The sequence below is a fragment of the Hemitrygon akajei genome, chromosome 10 (assembly GCF_048418815.1).
Source record: "Hemitrygon akajei chromosome 10, sHemAka1.3, whole genome shotgun sequence".
NCBI lineage: Eukaryota > Metazoa > Chordata > Chondrichthyes > Myliobatiformes > Dasyatidae > Hemitrygon > Hemitrygon akajei.
In genome coordinates this window covers 53,872,769-53,892,335 of record NC_133133.1, presented here as the reverse complement: position 1 = coordinate 53,892,335, position 19,567 = coordinate 53,872,769, and the positions used below count along the sequence as shown (strand labels likewise).

The 19,567-nt window shown below is 40.1% G+C and overlaps 2 protein-coding genes across 2 annotated transcripts in view; both read left to right on the top strand.

Moving 5' to 3' along the window:
• LOC140733980 (fibrous sheath-interacting protein 2-like) overlaps positions 1-2,043 on the top strand; it is a 35,631-nt gene extending 33,588 nt beyond the window's left edge. Inside the window, exon 10 of the mRNA XM_073057564.1 lies at positions 780-2,043. Coding sequence (XP_072913665.1) covers positions 780-889 — 110 coding nt within the window. The 3' untranslated portion in view covers positions 890-2,043. The remainder of the gene's footprint in view (positions 1-779) is intronic.
• Positions 2,044-2,910: 867 nt separating this feature from the next.
• The window catches only part of LOC140733979 (uncharacterized), a 42,090-nt gene continuing 25,433 nt past the window's right edge, over positions 2,911-19,567 (top strand). The window contains exon 1 of the mRNA XM_073057562.1: positions 2,911-8,086. Within this exon, the coding sequence (XP_072913663.1) occupies positions 2,911-8,086 (5,176 nt within the window). The remainder of the gene's footprint in view (positions 8,087-19,567) is intronic.

Below are 19,567 nucleotides of genomic sequence, written 5' to 3'. Positions count from 1 at the left end.
GTGCATGCTATTGACAGTAGTTAGAAACTGTTCAGAAACAGTCTTCTGTCCAGTTAAGACATAGTGTACCAAATAAACAAAGCGAATGCAGACCAAAATTGGAGAAATGTTCAAGAATACAGTTATTTAGAAATAGTTATGCCATCTGCTGTTCTAGCTTTGTGTCATTCGTTGGACAGACTAATCTCTATCAATACAATTACTATAGCAAGCATATCTGCAGATGCTGGTATGTTTTGTATGTTCTCCCTGTGTATGGAGTATACTATTATTTCTTGCCTTACCTTGCAATTTCTGTCTCTAACTCGTTTTTTCCCAACACACGACGGTAAAGTTCTTAATCGGAAATTATTTCTCAGCACGGAGTTAAGGAATAATCTTTTATATTGATAGACACAAAGGGTTTTGATAAACTGCATGAAAATTGGAAAAAAATACTTTAAAATATCTAAACTATAATTTCATTTGAATTACAATACCTGTTCCTTGACTTCCATCATTTGTAGCCATGCACTTTAAATGCATATTCTTTTTATCAGATCATTTTAAATAACACGTTTCATCTGTGAAACTTTATCCTGGATAGCTGGGAATTATATTTCAGGAATAACATCAGTCTAATTTTATCTGTGTTCTTCTTGATTGCCTCAAGGAATCTGTATCTAAAGAGTTCTATAGAGAATCATTATTCTTAGCTTTTCTAAGAATTCCAACTAATTCGTAAAAGTTCTTCCAAATATCTAAATTTTGTTACAGATTTGAGATTTGTTTCTTTCCAGGTGAATGCGCAATAATCCCTGAAGGTCAATTCGCAGTGGTTCAAGAAAGGAAGCAAATGCAAGTTCCAACAAAACCAATGGTGTGTTTAAATTATTTTGTTATTATATAATTTTGCATAATTGTGTGGGTATTAAAAATGGTAAATAACTATATTATAAAATCAGTATGTTGTATCAAGTTAAAATTACTTATGGAAATGTTACAAAAAGTCATGCCCATACTGTTGCATTTGTGTAATCGAGCTTTTGTGTAAAAAGGCGTAATCACATATTTTGGACACAGAAGATTTTGAAAGCTTTGTTGTCATCTAAAGTTTCATAACCATGTCTTATTTGCAATTGAATTTTCCTGGGATCTTTGTTGTTTGTAATATATATATAAATGATTTGGATGACAATAAACACGATCTGATTAGTAAGTTTGCAGACAACACAAAACTCATAAAGTCATAGATAGAGAAGAATGATGTCTAAGCATTCAGCAGGGCATAGTTTAGGTGGGTTTGGATGGGATTTTATCAAGACAAGTGTGATTTAGTCCTCTTTGAGAAGTCAAATTCTGTAGATTGTGTAAATGGTAGTGACCTTCAGAATAATAATGTGCAAAGAGAGCTGGAGTACATGTATAAAGCTCCTGGGGTTTTGACAGAAATTTTAGCATCTCAATTCACCACAGGGAAGGTCCTGAAAAACTGGAGGATACATAGGTGGATAGGGTAGGGAAGAAGGCATTTAATAAGCCTGTCATCGTAGACTGAAGCATTGATTATGCAATGTTGCAGCTATATAATACATAGTTTAAACTGCACTTGGAGTATTATGTACAGTTCTGATTGCAACGCCATAAGAAGGATGAGGTAGCAATAGTGAGAGTGCAGAAGAGATACATCACGTTGTTGCCTGGAATTGGGGGTTGTAGTTATAAGGAGAGATCGGAGAGATTAGATATATTCTCACTGGAACATAGGAGACTGAGCAGTGACCTTCTTAAAGTTCATAAAATAATGAGGGTTGCAGAGAGGATAGATAGGCAGAATCTCTTCCCAGGGCAAGGGAGTCTAGAAGTGGAAATCACAATTTTAATGTGAGAGGGGAGAAATTGAAGACATCTGAGGGGTAGGTGCTTCAGGATAAAGGATAGTGAGTATCTGGAAGAAGCTTCCAGAGAAGGTAAATTGACAGCATTTAAAAGGTATTTAGACAGGTACTTGGATAGATAAGGCACAGAAGAATGCAGGCCTGATACAAGCAAATGGATTGCTATAGATGGGCACCAATGTGACAAAGTGGGATAAAGAGCCCATTTCTGTCCTCAATGATTCTGTGATATATAATTTTTAAACTCTTGTCAAAATGCCCTTTCTGTCGGCTACTTGATAGAAAATAAATCAAACATTTGTGTATGTGAAATAAACAATTTGTTATATTTCAAATTTTGTTAAAGTGTTAATAGACACCATATCATTTGCACAACTTTCATTTTTGATCACCCATGCAAATCCATTTTACAATCCTTGAAAGGGGTAGGAGCCTCATTATTATATGTACGACTCCATGTAATATTAACCATTCACTAACCCACGTGTATGATTTTGGGATCCACTAAGTTAAATTTGGTAATACTGCTGAAGACTCAAAAATGTTAAGTGCTAAGATCATATTAATACCAAAGAAGAGAAGAGTGTTCCTTTGAATTCAAAAAGAAGAAAGATATTGGCGAGTGGCTGACCTTCTGATTGTAATATCCTGCTTGGTATAACCTTACTCACAGCCATGTTACCTTCCTATTATCCTATATTACTCTTCCTTGGGGATAATGAGATGTATTGGTGTCTGTTTGAGGTCCACAGCCTGCTCAAAGTATTTTCAGGACACCCATGCTTTGAAATAGACTGGACCTCTGGACTGACCATGCTAGGCATCTGGCTCTTGTGCTGTGATTACTTGATTATCGATAGTTAGAATATACCACATTTAATTAAATTTGTAAGCTATAAATAACTTGAAAATATGAGTGTATTGTATTTATGCCATTATAAGTATGTTCTACTGATATACAGTAACTAATAGTAAGTCCTAAATAAAATGATTACAATGTTTGATTTTTATTGTGATTTTCTTCCCTGTACAGATGACCTTAGAAGAACTAAACAGATTAATTCAAAACATAATTGCATTTGTTGTAGGAGTATTGACCAGTATCATATATCCAGCACTTCAAAAGTATGAAGAAATTAAGTCAGATCTCGATAAAAGTCAAGATATCTCTGAGGATTCAGATTCCACACAGCAGCAAATTCCTCAGATTCCTACCAAAGGGCCTCAATTCATCGATAGTAAAATTGGTACTGAAGAAATTGAATTGTCTGAAAAACAAATTGAAACTGAACTGCTTGAAATGTCTGAAAAGGGAATTGGAACAGAATTACTGGAATTATCTGAAAAGGAAATTGAAACCGAATTACTTGAAATGTCTAATAAAGAAGTTGAAACTGATTTACTTGAACTGCCTGAAAAAACTATGAAATCTAATTTAATTGATTTATCTGAAATGGGAATGGAAACTGATTTAATTTCATTATTGGAAAAGGATGTGGAAACTGATTTACTTGAACTGTCTGACAAGAAAATTGAAACTGATTTACTTGAACTGTCTGACAAGGAAATTGAAACTGATTTAATTGAAGAGATTGGAACTGAAATGAAAACAAAAGAAATTCAGAATTCCGAAAAGGAAGTTGAAACTGATATAATTGAAGTCAATGAAAAGAAAGTTGGCACTGAAAAGGAAGACTTCCCTATAAGTGGAGAATCTGGTGAGAGCCGGATGTCTGAGGAATCTGAGGAATCTGAGTCAGGGGAAAGTGAAGAATCTGTTGAAAGCCAGGAATCCACTGAGTGTGAAGACTATCCTGAGGTTGAAGAGATTGTGGAGCCCCAAGATTCTGACAGGAGACCAGGAAGCATTTTAAGCGTAGTTTCTGCCAAAGACCAAGAAGATACTCAAAGCCCAATTCCTGGTAAAGATCAAGATATTGGTGAAAGCCAAGAAGCTGCCGAAAGCCAGGAAGCTGCCGAAAGCCAGGAAGCTGCCGAAAGCCAGGAAGCTGCCGAAAGCCAGGAAGCTGCGGAAAGCCAGGAAGTTGCCGAAAGCCAGGAAGCTGTGGAAAGCCAGGAAGCTGCCGAAAGCCAGGAAGCTGCGGAAAGCCAGGAAGCTGCGGAAAGCCAGGAAGCTGCCGAAAGCCAGGAAGCTGCCGAAAGCCAGGAAGCTGCGGAAAGCCAGGAAGCTGCCGAAAGCCTGGAAGCTGTGGAAAGCCAGGAAGCTGCCGAAAGCCTGGAAGCTGTGGAAAGCCAGGAAGCTGCCGAAAGCCTGGAAGCTGTGGAAAGCCAGGAAGCTGCCGAAAGCCAGGAAGCTGTGGAAAGCCAGGAAGCTGCCGAAAGCCAAATGACCAGTGAAGATCAAGAAACTGCTGAGAGCCAAGGAATTACTGAAGAAGAAGAAGAAGAAGAAGAAGAAGAAGAAGCAACTGATGACCAAGATATTGCTGAAGGCCGACTTGCCAAAGACCAAAAAATGTCAGAAAGCCTAAATATTGCTGAAGACCAAGAAGCTGCAGAAGATCAAGATCCCACTGAAAGCGAAGGAGCTGCCAGAGAATCATTTACTTCCAAAGATTCTGGTGTTGAAATTCAAGATGTTGGTGAAATACAAAGTCTCATTGAAAGCCGGCGTTCCTCCATAGGCCAAACTTCTTTAGCAAGTGAAACCCAAGCCATTATACAAATACAGGATGACAAAGAAAAGCCAGATTTCACTGAAAATATGTCAACTGGTCAGATTTCTCCATCAGAGATCAGTGACATTGCTGATGAAATGATCAATGATGCCATTATATCTGTTAATGAAGATCCCCTAAGTTCACCTATGAAACTACTGCCCTCACTCAATTACCTTTGTGAAGTTTTAAGTAAATGTCATGAAAAGGTGGATGTGGATAAGAGAGATGTTCTGGCTATTTGCAAATCACAAATACTTCCAGCAGCTGAAAATGTTTTAAGAGTAAGTCTAGAAAAATTAACAGCAGAACACCCTCATCTGGTATATATCCTCACTGGTTTTCCCAGTACACAAAAGACAAATGTGAATTCCAGGAAATTAATTTTCAGTTGCAAAGTCCATTGCCTTGCCATTGATATTGTAAATAATATTCTTCAAAATCTGCATTGTATTCTCACAGGTGATGTTATTAATACTATCTTAAAATCTAAACCAACAACCTCAGGTTTATACGATAAAGATAATGGAACAGTTAAAAATGAACAGGTTCCTAGTTGGGAAACTAAAGCAACAAGTCCCAAAAGTGATGATCTTTGCCTGACTAATATAGAACAAGAGTTTTCCAGGCCATATGTACATAAAATTTGTTTGAGAACTACAGAGGAACTTCCTAAAATAACTTCAGAATTACAATGCTCCGAAATATTCAGCATTATTGAAAGCATGAATAAGTTTGTATCAACAAGAGTTGAGGCTGTCACTTCTCCCAAAATGAAACCAGTGTTTTGCACTGATTCTCCTGTACCACAATGTGAAAGCCCAGTAATAGATTTCAGTGAGGATGCTCGGAAAATAGTAACCCACATCCTCAAAGCAATACATAATGAAGTAAAAATAAAAGCAGTCAAAAGACTTAAATGTGGAACCGATATCTCTCTGCTAAAAGAATCTATGTTAGTAGATGAAATACTTGATGCTATTTTGAATGCTCTTAGTGGTAAACGTCCTGAGGATTTCACTAAACTAAAAGTGCAGAGAAGAGTAAAGCCTAAAGCATCAGGTGAATCCATGAAAATCCCAGAAACAAAGCCTAAACCATCAGCTGGTCCTATGAAAATCCCAGAAACAAAGCCTAAACCATCAGCTGGTCCTATGAAAATCCCAGAAACAAAGCCTAAACCATCAGCTGGTCCTATGAAAATCCCAGAAACAAAGCCTAAACCATCAGCTGGTCCTATGAAAATCCCAGAAACAAAGCCTAAACCATCAGCTGGTCCTATGAAAATCCCAGAAACAAAGCCTAAACCATCAGCTGGTCCTGAGGAGATCCCAGAAACAAAACCTAAACTGAAAAAAAAACATATAAAGACCCCTGAGCAAATGATTTCCACACCCAAAAGTGAAACACTTCCTGCTGTCAATATTCCTGGAATGGTTATTTATCCACAGATGGAGGAAGTTAGTGATATCTCATCCACTAAAAGCCCACCAGTACAAAAGCCACAGATTGACACCAAACCCGAGGAACCAAAGAAAGATAAAAAACTCCCAAGTACATCCAGAAGAGATTCCAAGCTACCAAATCAACATGATCTTAACGAGGAGGAACTTACTTATAAACCAAAAGATATTCCTGAGGGAAGCTTGTTAGAAAAATTGTTCAAGAAGTCTGAGGGAACTTCAACATCTGATCTTTATCCTGAAAGAAAACTAAAAGAGATACAAACCCTGCCCCATAAATGTTTTACCAAAGACAAAAAAATACAAACAAAATATAAAAAAGACAAACAACCACAGACAGGCAAAAACCTAAAACACCAAAAAATAAAGGATGCACAACAAACAAGCAAAGACACCAGTTTGATAGATAAAGAATCAAAACTGCCAGATAAAGACAGAGAACAAAAAAAATCCTTATCTGCATCTGACACTAAACTATTACCAGACAAAGAAACAGCATCTCTACCAGACCAGGAATCGACAGTAACACTGGACAAGCAATCAGCTCATCCAACAGATAAGGAGTCAGCACTTTTACTAGATGAGCAATTGACAATGCAACTGGAAAAGAAATCAACAGATGAGGAATTGGCATCAGTGCCAGAAAAAGAGTCAACATCTTTACCTGACAAGGAGTCAATGCTTCTAGCTGATACAGAATCTGCTGCAGTAGCAGACAAGGAATCAGTACCATTACTAGCCAGGGAATCAGCTTCACTCACAGATAGGGAGTCAGCAACACTGACAGACAAGGAGGCAGCAGCATTATCAGTGAAGGAATCAGCTCCACCAACAGACAAGGAGTCAGCCAAGGATTCAGCTCCAGAAATAGATAAGGAGTTAGCACCATCACCAGCCAAGGAATCAGCTACAGAGATAGATAAGGAGTCAGTGCCATTACCAGCCGAGGAATCCATTCCACCAACAGACAAGGAGTCGGCACTGTTATCAGCCAAAGAATCAGCTCCAGAAATAGATATGGAGTTAGCACCATCATCAGCCAAGGAATCAGCTACAGAGATAGATAAGGAGTCAGCATCATTATCAGCCAAAGAATCAGCTCGAGAAGTAGATAAGGAGTCAATTCCATTACCAGCCGAGGAATCCATTCCACCAACAGACAAGGAGTTGGCACTGTTATCAGCCAAAGAATCAGCTCCAGAAATAGATAAGGAGTTAGCACCATCATCAGCCAAGGAATCGGCTCCAGAAATAGATAAGGAGTTAGCACCATCATCAGCCAAGGAATCGGCTCCAGAAATAGATAAGGAGTTAGCACCATCATCAGCCAAGGAATCAGCTCCAGAAGTAGATAAGGAGTCAGCACCATCACCAGCCAAGGAATCGGCTCCAGAAATAGATAAGGAGTTAGCACCATCATCAGCCAAGGAATCAGCTCCAGAAGTAGATAAGGAGTCAGCACCATCACCAGCCAAGGAATCACCTCCACCAACAGACAAAGAGTTAGCACAGTTACCAACCAAGGAATCAGCTCTATCAATAGACAAGAATACAGTACCATTATCAGCCAAGGAATCAACTCCACAGACATATAAGGAGTCAGCACCATTACCAGCCAAGGAATCAACTCCACCAACAGTCAAGGATACAGCACCACTAACGGACAAGGAATCAGCATTAACAGCAGAAAAAGTATCAGCACAATTACCAGAAAAGCAATCAGCTGTGCCACCACCAAGGGAGTCAGATCTACTATTGGAGAAGAGGAAAAAATCTCTATCCAGTGAAGCATCAACAGCAAGCAAAGAAGCAAAACAACAAATGGATAAAGGACTAAAGCAACAAATAGAGAAAGGATCAAAACAAATACCAGACCAAGACACAAAAACTCCAAAAGTCAAAGACAAAAGAAGACATTCAAAAGTGTTATCTGAGCCACTCCCTGATCTTAATCCAGTGCTAATCAAGGCAGTATCTCAGGTAATTGTGGGTCTTATTTTGGACAGATTTGGCTTATCAGAAGAAAAAGAAGCTCGGGAGCATTTGAGGAAAAAACGACGGAGTTCAGGTAAAGTTATTTTCTTAAACCATATATTAAAGGGTTCGTTAAGATCAAGAAGATTTTAAAATGATAGGAATAGAAATATAGCAGTTAATAGACCAGTATATTAAGAAGAAAATACTTGATATGAAATAGGCCTATGAATTGATTAATGGAGAATAGTATACTGCTGTTTAGTGAACAAACTAGAAAGGAAGTTTAATTCTAACACTTAATATTTGGGAGCGATCAAGTCTTCATGTTATCCCTCTTTCAAAGCATCAAGCAGAGGCCTGATTTTCTAAAGCAAGGGTACTACAAGGTAGTGTGTGCATTAAAACAGGCAATTACAAGCCTTGCCAATATATTTATATGTTGCTATGCTTTAGCCATTGTGTCCAGAATCTTCCAGGGGCTGGAGTCTGAGAAGAATAGGGAAGACTGGGGCAAAATGGTGGAAAGCAGGATGCTGTGAGAGATTATCCAGGAGTAAGAGGTGAGGAAGATGTGGAGGAGATAATTGTGATGCAGGAAAGACATAGAAAGTTGGCACAGAGATGGGATTCTGAAGAAGATATAATTCGAAACATATAAATGTTACAAACAGGAAGTGAGCAATTGCTACCTTTCTGTAAGAGGAATACACTCACACATTTTCCTTGCCCTTAACAGTCTGATAGTTTTCTTTATCCTCTGGAATCCATCCTAATTTGTTTTTGAAAGTGGCAATTAAATCTGCTTCAACTATCCTTTCAAGGCAATAGATTTCAAATCATCATCACTCTCTTCATTTAATAGATTTTCACTTGTGTTTCATTTGCTAATCATGGTAAATATGTATACTCCAGTTATCAATCATTCCAACAATGGTAATAATTTTCCTTTTTTCATGTGTTTAAGCCCTTTATCATGAGTAACATCTCCATCGAATCACCTCTCAACCTTTGAAGAATAATATGTGCAATGTTTGCATTTGATCTTTGTACTAAAAATTGCTTATGTCTACAGCCATTCAACTAAATCTTCTATGCATCCCATCGAGGACCTTCACAACCATCCTACAAAGTGGTAACCAGACTGAAAACGATACTCTGGTTCTGGCTTACCAAATACATATTGACCATCAATGGGTTCCCTCTCACTAGCAAGAAAGAGAGATGGACAACAGTAGGTCGCTGTTCTGATGGTACAATTTGCCGTGTTGCTTTTCTGAGTCACCTATCATGCGGACTGACAGACTCTCACACTCCATCAAGAGTGAGAAAGGGAGAGGGGGATCACTCGAGTTCCACAAGCTGTTCTGATGTTTCAGTCTCCCATGACACTTCTGCCAGTGACATCAGTGAGGAACTGGGTCACCCCGAAGGCACATATCTTCCAGGCCATTCCTGGATATATTGAAATGACGAGAACGAAAACCCATCATCCATGGAGAACTGTAGTTTGAGCTGCAGCTGTAGATCATGGACTCCGACAGAATCCCCACCTTAAAAGGAAGGGGGACATGAGAAAAGAAGAATGAGCTGTTCTGCAAACTAACTGGAAGAAGTCACCTTGGTCTGCATATACCTCTGATGCCATCTTTTATAGTTCTTCACATCATTCTCTCTAATCCAGGCAAACTCCTACTAAATCACCTCTGCACCCTCTCTAAAGCATTCACAACTTTCTGATAATAAGGAAACCAAATCAGAATTGGATACATTACTCCCAAATGTAGGCTAATCCAAGTTTCATAGATGAGAAAATCTGCAGGTGCTGGAAATCTAAGCAACACACACAAAATGCTGGAGGAACTCAGCAGGCCAGGCAGCATCTATGGAAAAGAGTAAACAGTTGACAACTTGGGTTGGAATGCTTTTTCAAGAAAGCCTTGAAAAAGGGTCTCACCCAGAAACTTCGACTGTTTACTCTTTTTCATGGATGATGCCTGGACTGCTAAGTTTCTCCTTCATTTTGTATGTTTTGTCCAGAGTTTTATAGAGTTACAACATTACCTCACAGCTCTTGGACTCAATCCTCAAATAATGAAGGCCAACACGCCCTTTCAATTTGCTCAGCAACGTGGAGAGATCTATGGACCCTAAGATCTCACTGTTCCTCCACACTGCTAAGAATCCTGCCATTAATACTGTACTCTGCCTGTAAGTTCCACCTTAAAGTGTATCACTTTAAACTTTTCTGGATTTAATGCCACTTCTCAGCTCAGCTTTGCATCCTATCAATTCCCGTTGTAACCTATGACAACTTTCTACTCTATCCACAACACCACCAACCTTTGTGTCATCTGCAAACTTACTAACCCTCCACTTCCTCATCCAAGTCACTGACAAAAATCACAAAGTTCAGGGGTCCCTGAACTGTTAATGTGAAACATCACCAATTACTGACATCCAGGCAGAATATGCACCATCTGCCTTCCATGGGCAAGCCAATTCTGAATCCACGTAGCCAGGTTTCTGTGGATCCCATGCCTCCTGAGTTTCTGAATGGGCCTACCATGGTAACCTGGTCAAACACCTTAGTAAAGTGTACATACACCATAACCACTGTTCTACCTTCATCAATTTGTTTTGTCACTTTCTTGAAGAATTCAGTCAGCCTTATGAGGCATGACCTGCCCCTCACAAAGCCATCCTGACTATCCCAAATCAAACTATGCTTCTCCAAATGCTCGTAAAACCTGTTTCTAGGAATCCTGTCCCGTAGTTTGCCCACCACTGATGTAAGACTCACTGGTCTGTAATTCTCAGGATTATCCTTATTGTCTTTCTTGAACAAAGATACAACATTTGCCACTGGCCAATCCTCACTATTCATGTGGCTAGTGAGGATGTAAAGATCATTGCCAAAGGCGTTGCAGTCCCTTTCCTCTCTTCCTTTAGTAACCTGGGGTATATCTCATTTGGCCCTGTGTCTTGTTTTTCAAAACGTAGAAGCATAGAAAACCTACAGCACAATACAGGCCCTTCGGCCCACAAAATTGTGCTGAACATGTCGCTACCTTAGAAATTACTAGGCTTACTATACTCTCTATTTTTCTAAGCTCCATGTACCTATCCAAAAGTCTCTTAAAAGACCCTATCGTATCCGCCTCCACCACTGTTGCCGGCAGCCCATTCCAGGCACTCACCACACTCTGAGTAAAAACTTAACCCTGACATCTCCTCTGTACCTACTCCCCAGCATCTTAAACCTGTGTCCTCTTGTGGCAAACATTTTGGCCCTGGAAAAAAGTCTCTGACTATCCACACGATCAATGCCTCTCATCATCTTTTACACCTCTATCAGGTCATGTCTCATCCTCTGTTGCTTCAAGGAGAAAAGGTCGAGTTCACTCAACCTACTCTCGTAAGGCATGCTCCCCAATCCAGGCGACATCCTTGTAAATCTCCTCTGCACCCTTTCTATGGCTTCCACATCCTTCCTGTAGTGAAGCGACCAGCACTGAGCACAATACTCCAAGTGGGGTCTGACCAAGGTGCTATATAGTTGCAACATTACCTCTTGGCTCCTAAATTCAATTGCACGATTGATGAAGGCCAATACACCGTACACCTGCTTAACCACAGAGTCAACCTGTGCAGCTGCTTTGAGCGTCCTATGGACTTGGACCCAAAGATCTCTCTGATCCTCCACACTGCCTAGAGTCTTACCATTAATACTACAAATGGTATATTCTGCCATCATTCTTCTTCTTCGGTTGTCCATTGATTTTCAATGATGTCTGAGGCCTGGGCAAGGTTGTATGGAAGACCTGCAGTTGCCCATGCTGCAAGTCTCCCCTCTTCATGCCACCAATGTTGTCCAAGGGAAGGGCATTAGGACCCCTACAGCTTGGCACCGGTGTCATCGCAGAGCAATGTGTGGTTAAGTGCCTTGCTCAAGGACACAACGCGCTGCCTCAGCTAAGGCTCGAACTAGCGACCTTCAGATCACTAGACTGACGCCTTATCCACTTGGTCACGCGCTACACTAGTCATCATATTTGACCTTCCAAAATGAACCACTTCACACTTCTCTGGGTTGAACTCCATCTGCCACTTCTCAGCCCAGTTTTGCATCCTATCAATGTCCTGCTGTAACATCTGACAGCCCTCCACACTATCCACAACACCTCCAACCTTTGTGTCATCAGCAAACTTACTAACCCATCCCTCCACTTCCTCATCCAGGTCATTTATAAAAATCACGAAGAGTAAGGGTCCCAGAACAGATGCCTGAGGCACACCACTGGTGACCAACCTCCATCCAGAATATGACCCATCTACAACCACTCTTTACCTTCTGTGGGCAAGCCAGTTCTGGATCCACAAAACAATTTCCCCTTGGATTCCATGCCTCCTTACTTTCTCAGTAAGCCTTGTATGGGGTACCTTATCAAGTGCCTTGCTGAAATCCATTTACACTACATCTACTGCTCTTCTTTCATCAATGTGTTTAGTCACATCCTCAAAAGATTCAATCAGGCTCGTGAGGCACGACCATCCCTTGACAAAGCCATGCTGACTACTCCTAATCATATCATACCTCTCCAAATGTTCATAAATCCTGCGTCTCAGGATCTTCTCCATCAACTTACCAACCACTGAGGTAAGACTCACTGGTCTATAATTTCCAGCACACCCTCTTTCTTAATGTTGACATGCTCCAGCACGGGCATTCCCAACCTTTTTTATGCCATTGACCAATACTATTAAGTGAAGTGTCCATGGACCCCAATTGGAACCCCCCGCTCTCGCACATCAGCTGTTTTATGCCATCCTGACAAAAGTCATGATCCATCTCAGTGATAAATACTGAGGCAAAGTATTCTTTAGGACCATCATTACCTCATAGGGCTACAGGCACATGTTTCCTCTTTTACCCCTGACCGGTCCTTTTCTCATTCTAGTCATCTTCTTCCTATTTTTCATGTACATGTAGAATGCATTGGGATTTTCCTTAATCCTGCTCACCAAGGCCTTCTTGCTTTTCTTAGTCCCTTCTTAGGCTTCTTTGTCGCTAGCTTATAACTCTCCAGAGCTCTGTCTGATCCTCGCTTCCTAAAACTTAAGTCTGCTTCTTTCTTCCTCTTGAATTCCACAACTTTTGTCAACCTTGATTCCTTCAACCTATCATTCTTCCCCCTGCCTCAATGGGACAAACTTACCTAGAACTCCATGCAGGTGCCCTCGGCCCTTAGGCTTTTTTATGAGTCAACCTATAGCCGGGGAAGTGATGACACCCCCCCCCCCCCCCGTTAGACTGTTTGAGGTAGCTTAATTTTTATTCTTCCTTATTTCTCTTCTAATATTTATATATTTGTATATCTGTTCATTTGTAATGCTACCGTGACACTGTAATTTCCTTTGGGATCAATAAAGTATCTATCTATCTGTCTATCTAAACAACATCCACTGTGCGTTTCCTTTAGTACATCTGTTCCTAATTTACACCCCCAAGTTCCTGCCCAATAGCATCATAATTCATCCTCTCCCAATTAAATGCTTTTGTATACCGTCTACTTCTATGCCTGTCCAAGGCTGTGGTAAAGCTTAGAGAGTTCATGTCTTTGAAATGATCACCCACCAAGAAATCTATTACCTGACCAGGTTCATTGCCTAGTACTAAATCCTAAATAGTTTTTCCTCCAGTCAGCTTCTCCACATGTGTCATGAATCTTTTCTGTACACACCTAACAAATTCCACCCCACCTAAACCTTTGTACTCAATATTAAGTTGAAGTTGTCCATGACAACAACCGTGTTATTTTTGCACCTTTCCAAAAGGCGATCTCGCTGGCTGAATCTACAAACTTCTTGCAATTCCTGTGCAATGGGGTCTTCATTCTGGGTTGAGATGCCACCAGTCAGAATACTGTCCATTGTACTATACAGATTGCAGAAGTCTTTAGTGACCTACCAAATATCTTCAAACTTGTAACATAGTAGAACTGCAAGTTTGCTTTTTTTAATGATTGCATCAATGTTCTGGGCTGTGGACAGATCGTCTGAGATGTTGACATCCAGAAACTTAAAGCTGCTCACCTTTTTCATTGCTGATACTCTGAACTGATGGGTGTGTATCCTGACTTCATCTTCCTGAAATCCACAAATGAATCCTCTGGGGTTGAGTGTGAGGTTGTTGTTGTGACACCACTCAACCTGCTGACCTGTCTCATTCCTGTATGCTCCCTTGTCACCATTGAGATTTATCAACAACAATAACGTCATCTGCAAATTTATGATGGTGTTTGAGCAGTGCTTAGCCATGTAGTCATCAGTATAGAGAGCAGAGAATTGGGCTAAGCTGTATCCTTGAGGTGTGCCTGGGTTGTTTCTCAATAAGAGGAGATGTTATCACTTATCTATATTGATTGTTGTCTGATGAGAAAGAAGTTGAGGAGGGTGGTACAGAGGTTTAGAAGTTTGGTTATTAATATGGAGGGATAATGATATTGAACACTGAGCTGTAACCATTAAATCCAGTGAATCTTTTGCTGTTATATACTGTTGGTGCTCCAAAACAGAATGGAGAGCCAGTGACATTGTGTCTGCTATGGACATGTAGTGGTAGTAGGCAAATTACAGTCAATCCAGGTTCTTGCTCAGGCATAAGCAACCTCTCGAAGCACATCATTGAGCAGCTCAGCCTGCTTTTCTTGGGCACCAGAATGACTGCTTCCCTTTTGAAGCAGGTTGGAACTTCATACAGCAGCAATGAGAGGTTGAAGATGTCTGTGAACTTGGCTAGAATGTTCAATACAAGAGAACATCTGCAGATCCTGGAAATGAAAGTATCACTCACAAAATGCTGGAGGAACTCAGCAGGCCAGGCAGTATCTATGGAAAAGAGTAAACAGTCAACTTTTCAAATCGAGAACCTTTATTAGGACTAGAAAAAAGAGAGGAGAAGTCAGAGTAAGAAGGTGGGGGGGGGGGGGGGGAGGAAGATGTACAAGGTAGTAGATGATACGTGAAATCAGGAGAAGTGGAGTGGTGAAGTAAAGAGCTGGGAAGCCGATTGGTGAAAGAGTAAAGAACTGGAGAAGAGGAAATCTAATAGGAGAGGACAGAAGGCCATGGAAGAAAGCGAAGGGGGTGGAGCACCAGAGGGAGGTGATGGGCAGGTAAGGAGGTAAGGTGAGGGAGGGAAATGGTAATGGGGAATGCTGAAGGGGTGGGGGGAAATTACCAGGCTTGAGAAATCAATGTTCATGCCATCAGGTTAGAGGCTACCCAGATGAAATATAAGGTGTTGCTCCTGCAACCTGAGTGTTGCTTCATCCCGGCAGTAGAGGAGGCCATGGACTGACATGTTGGAATACGAATGGGAAGTCGAATTGAAATGGGGGGGCACCAGATATTGTCCTTATCTAGGACAAAGATCACAGGGCAACTGGTTGCTGTGCGGATTTACACTTAAAAGGTATTGAGCTCATTGAGAAGTGAAGCATCACTCCATTTATGCTGTTAGGTTTTGACTTATTGCGTAAATATATGTAAACTATCCCATTGTCAGAAGGGACTGTGGGAGAGTCTTCGATAGATGACTTTGACTGGTGAATTAGTTGATTTTTATCTTGAACTGTATTCACTACTTTTTATGATGTGATTACTTCAGCTCTGGAGGATTTTGTTTTTTATTTAAAAATCCATTTTATTTTACATTTTCTCTTTCCAGGTTTTTTATTATTAAAGCCAAAACTCATTACCCCATCTATCTGAGATAAATCTTTATTAAGATTTTTAAAAATATATTAAACTAACACCTCTAATTCACATTTTCTTTTGCAATCTATTACTTTATTATGATAACCTGCTCATTATTACTCAATTCCTCCTATCCACTTTTCAACTTGTTGATGTTCAGCATCATATACCTTACAGCTTTACATCACATTTCATTCTAAAGATGTATTCCTAACACAGATCATTTCAGTCTGACTTTTTCTAATTAGAAATGCTCATGACAAAGGTGACATTTTTAATCCTAGGATATGATTACTAACTGTAGCGGCTACTCAAACCAACCAACACTGCTGTTAGCGACTAATCACGGGGTGGGGGTGGTGTAATCCTGTAGGGCGTTCCTTCCATTTGAATCCGATAATACTGTTTCAAAGTCAAAGAAATACATTTGATCCTTTAAGCAATTAGCAAAACAATCTTGAAGCAATACAACTAATTCACTAAAAGTAGTGATTTAACAAAATAAACAATCTTAGCATAATAGATATACTTAAGCTTTCTTCAATATAACTAAAAGTAATTAAATGATTTTCAGTTACTAAGCATAATTATGTGGTCAACATAAAAGATATCATACCTGGCTGTTTCTAACTCTAATTAACTAAATTCAGACCATAAATACCTAACCACAACTCTTCACTTTTACCATGCCCCCACCTATGGGATTAACTACCACAATAAATGCACAACTTAAGTTACAATGCAGATAGAAATCAGTTATGTGGCTCTTAAATCCCAGCCCCTTAATTATTATACTATAATAATCACAACTACATACTACCAAAAAAGGAGACATGAAATCGTAATAATCACACAAATGTCCTCTTTCTTCTTTCTTCTTCTTCCAGACAAGTCTTTCACATTCATCTAGGCCAGAGGTTACCAGCAGTTAGCCCAGTACAAAGTGAACTTTTACACCACTCTCTTACAAGACAGAATCATGAATCTTCTAGAGCAGTAGCTCCTTAAATCTCTGCCTCCTGTAGCAAACAGATCTTGGTTATAGGCCAATTCAGACAGCTGGTCTTTGTCTTGATGCCTACCTGTCACACAAATCTTCTGTCTGAAATAATTTGAATGATTCTTCCCATGATCCATGAGTTTTGAGATGCTATGTCATCAACCATAAGCACAATATCTTCTGGGAGGAAATTGCGTCTTATACTTGACCATTTCTGATCTGCCATTGTTGTATCTGCTGTAAATACTCCTTCACTCACCATTTCCAAAACAAGTTTGACATGTATTGGACTTGCTTCCACCTATGTCGAGCATAAACATCTTTGTTTTGAAACTCTCTGGGTGGTAAGGATGGTGAGTTCTTCAAAAGCAATGAATGGAAGGTGTTTACACTTCCAAGTCATTGGGATTAGATGATGCTTTAGCAATCCTGTACCTCCTTACCCAACTTCTTCTGCTTTTCACCTCAAAAGGTCCAAAGTGGACCATTCCTACACATGTGAACAGAGGTTCATTTGGAGGGATCTTGTCCAGAGGTAGATCCACCATCCACTGACATCCTGGAACTGCATGCAACAGTCAATGAACAACACACTTGTTATAGCTGTACAAGCACCAGGAATCCCTTATTTTTGGCGCAAGCTTGATAACATGTGGTTATGACCACCATGTTCCACTTCTTGATGTACATGCCTCATATTGAGATCTGAGATATGAAGATCCTTTGCCAGTATAATAAGATGACTAAGATGACTCCCCTGGCATGGCCGCCCTACTAAGCGGTCCACCAACTCTCAAGACACCATCTTCAACTACTGGATTAAGCTTGAAAATATGACTGTTCCTTTTCACACTTTCTCCCTCTGAAAACCCGAGAATTCATCTAGAAATCTCTGTCTCTGAAAAAAAACCATTTTTTAATTCAGCCTTTCTGAGCTCCCCTACTGATAGGTAATCTCAATTGATAAGACTTTTCTCAAGCTCTCTCTCCAAAGAATACCCTTGTTGTTCTTCATCCAATTCAGACAGAGCAAGAGTGATGTTCACTTGCTTCCTCTTCCAACTAAGAAACAAGAGTAGGTTCTTAAGCCTAAGAATCCAAGCCATTGTCTTCCTCAAACGGGCCCTAGAAAAGAAGTGATGGATTATACGTGTTACCACATCCATCTCCTCTTCAATCTGCATGGCATTCATTGTTTACATTCCCCTTGACTTCCAGATCATCTAGCAAAGTTCTCCAGAACAATTGAGATTCACAGGCCATTTGCTTTCAGGCTTAAGAAAATACTGAGGCCCTGGCACCCAGTCTTATTCTTCAGAAAAGGCTTCACTCTTGACCCACTAGAGGCCACATCTGCTGGGTTACTTGAAGTATTCACATACTTCCATTGAGATATCTGTGAGACCTTAAGAATTTCTGAATTCTCTGAAACTCTGTTAGCGATGAAGATGCAGAACCTGGAAGTTTCATTCTTGGTATACAGATGTCCCCCGCTTTACGAATGTTTGCTTTACGCCTTCACTTTAATAAAAGACCTACATTAGTAACCTGTTTTCGCATTACAAAGAGGATTTTTGCTTATAGGAAAATTTTTCCATTATAAATTAATGGTTCTTCGCTTTACGCCATTTCGGCTTAAGACAGATAAGGGGGGGAGGAACACCTGTACTTTATCACAGAAGTACTATCAGTCCAAAAACTGAGTCCTGAAGCTGCATGTGCAACTCTTTCTGCCACAATGTGGGCATTTGGCTTGAATCATAGCGGCAATGAGCTTCATATAAGGAATGGACTTCAATGGAGCTACCCTAGATTTTACCATGTTAAGAGTACTGTGCACTTGTGAATGTAATAGGTAGGTTGCTGCTCTGTAGCTAACTTCGCTCATGTCTGTAAAGTGCTTTAATTGTGCAACAGTAACTTCTCCAAAACCCAAGGGTTCCAAATATCCAGCAACCTTGAAGTCTTCCAGTTGACCAAGTTCTTTCAGTCAGCTTGTCCACTCTGTCAACAACTGATGTTGGTATAGCATCATTCCAGCCAAGCTCTTTCTTACATAGATCTTGTAGGATCTTCTTTGCAGATAACATCACTGGATTCATAATTCCTAAAGTGTCATAGGTGGAACAAACTGTGGAGAGGATCCCCCTTCTAGTGAGCATTCTATCTTGGATCGTGATCTTAAACTTGAAAATATCAGACTGATTACACCAGTGCACACCCAGTACTCCCTCCACCGAAGGAATATCTTGATCCAAATCCTTCACGTCTTTTGCTTTTTGCTCTTCTGGTATTACAGATAGCACACTATGTCTGTTGCTTATCCACCTCATGAGTCAAAAATTGCCTTTAGCACAAATGGATACGAAGTCATGATAGACACCTCTTCTTCCTCAGGACACTAATACCAGGCAATCATCAACAAAGAAGCAGTGAAAAACATTATCCACAGTCTTATGGCTGAGCTGTGCTTCATTGTCGTCTGCACATTTCCTAAGAACAAAATTGGTACAACTCAATGATGAAGTTGTTCCAAAGAGATGTACTCATTCTAGATCATTCTAAACTCCACTATATCTCAGCTGAGGTCATCATCAGGCCACTAGGGAAACCCAAGTAAGTCTGTACCTTCCACTGGCATTTTAACTGATGAGACATTGATTCAATAGTCACTATGATTACTACTGGTTCTTTTCAGAATCTACTTATGATTCTAATCAGTGAGCTAATAAGAACTGGTCCCTGTAACAACTGAGCATGAAGTTATATTACCTGAAAAGTTATTCCACATGAAAACACAATACAGTGTGTCCC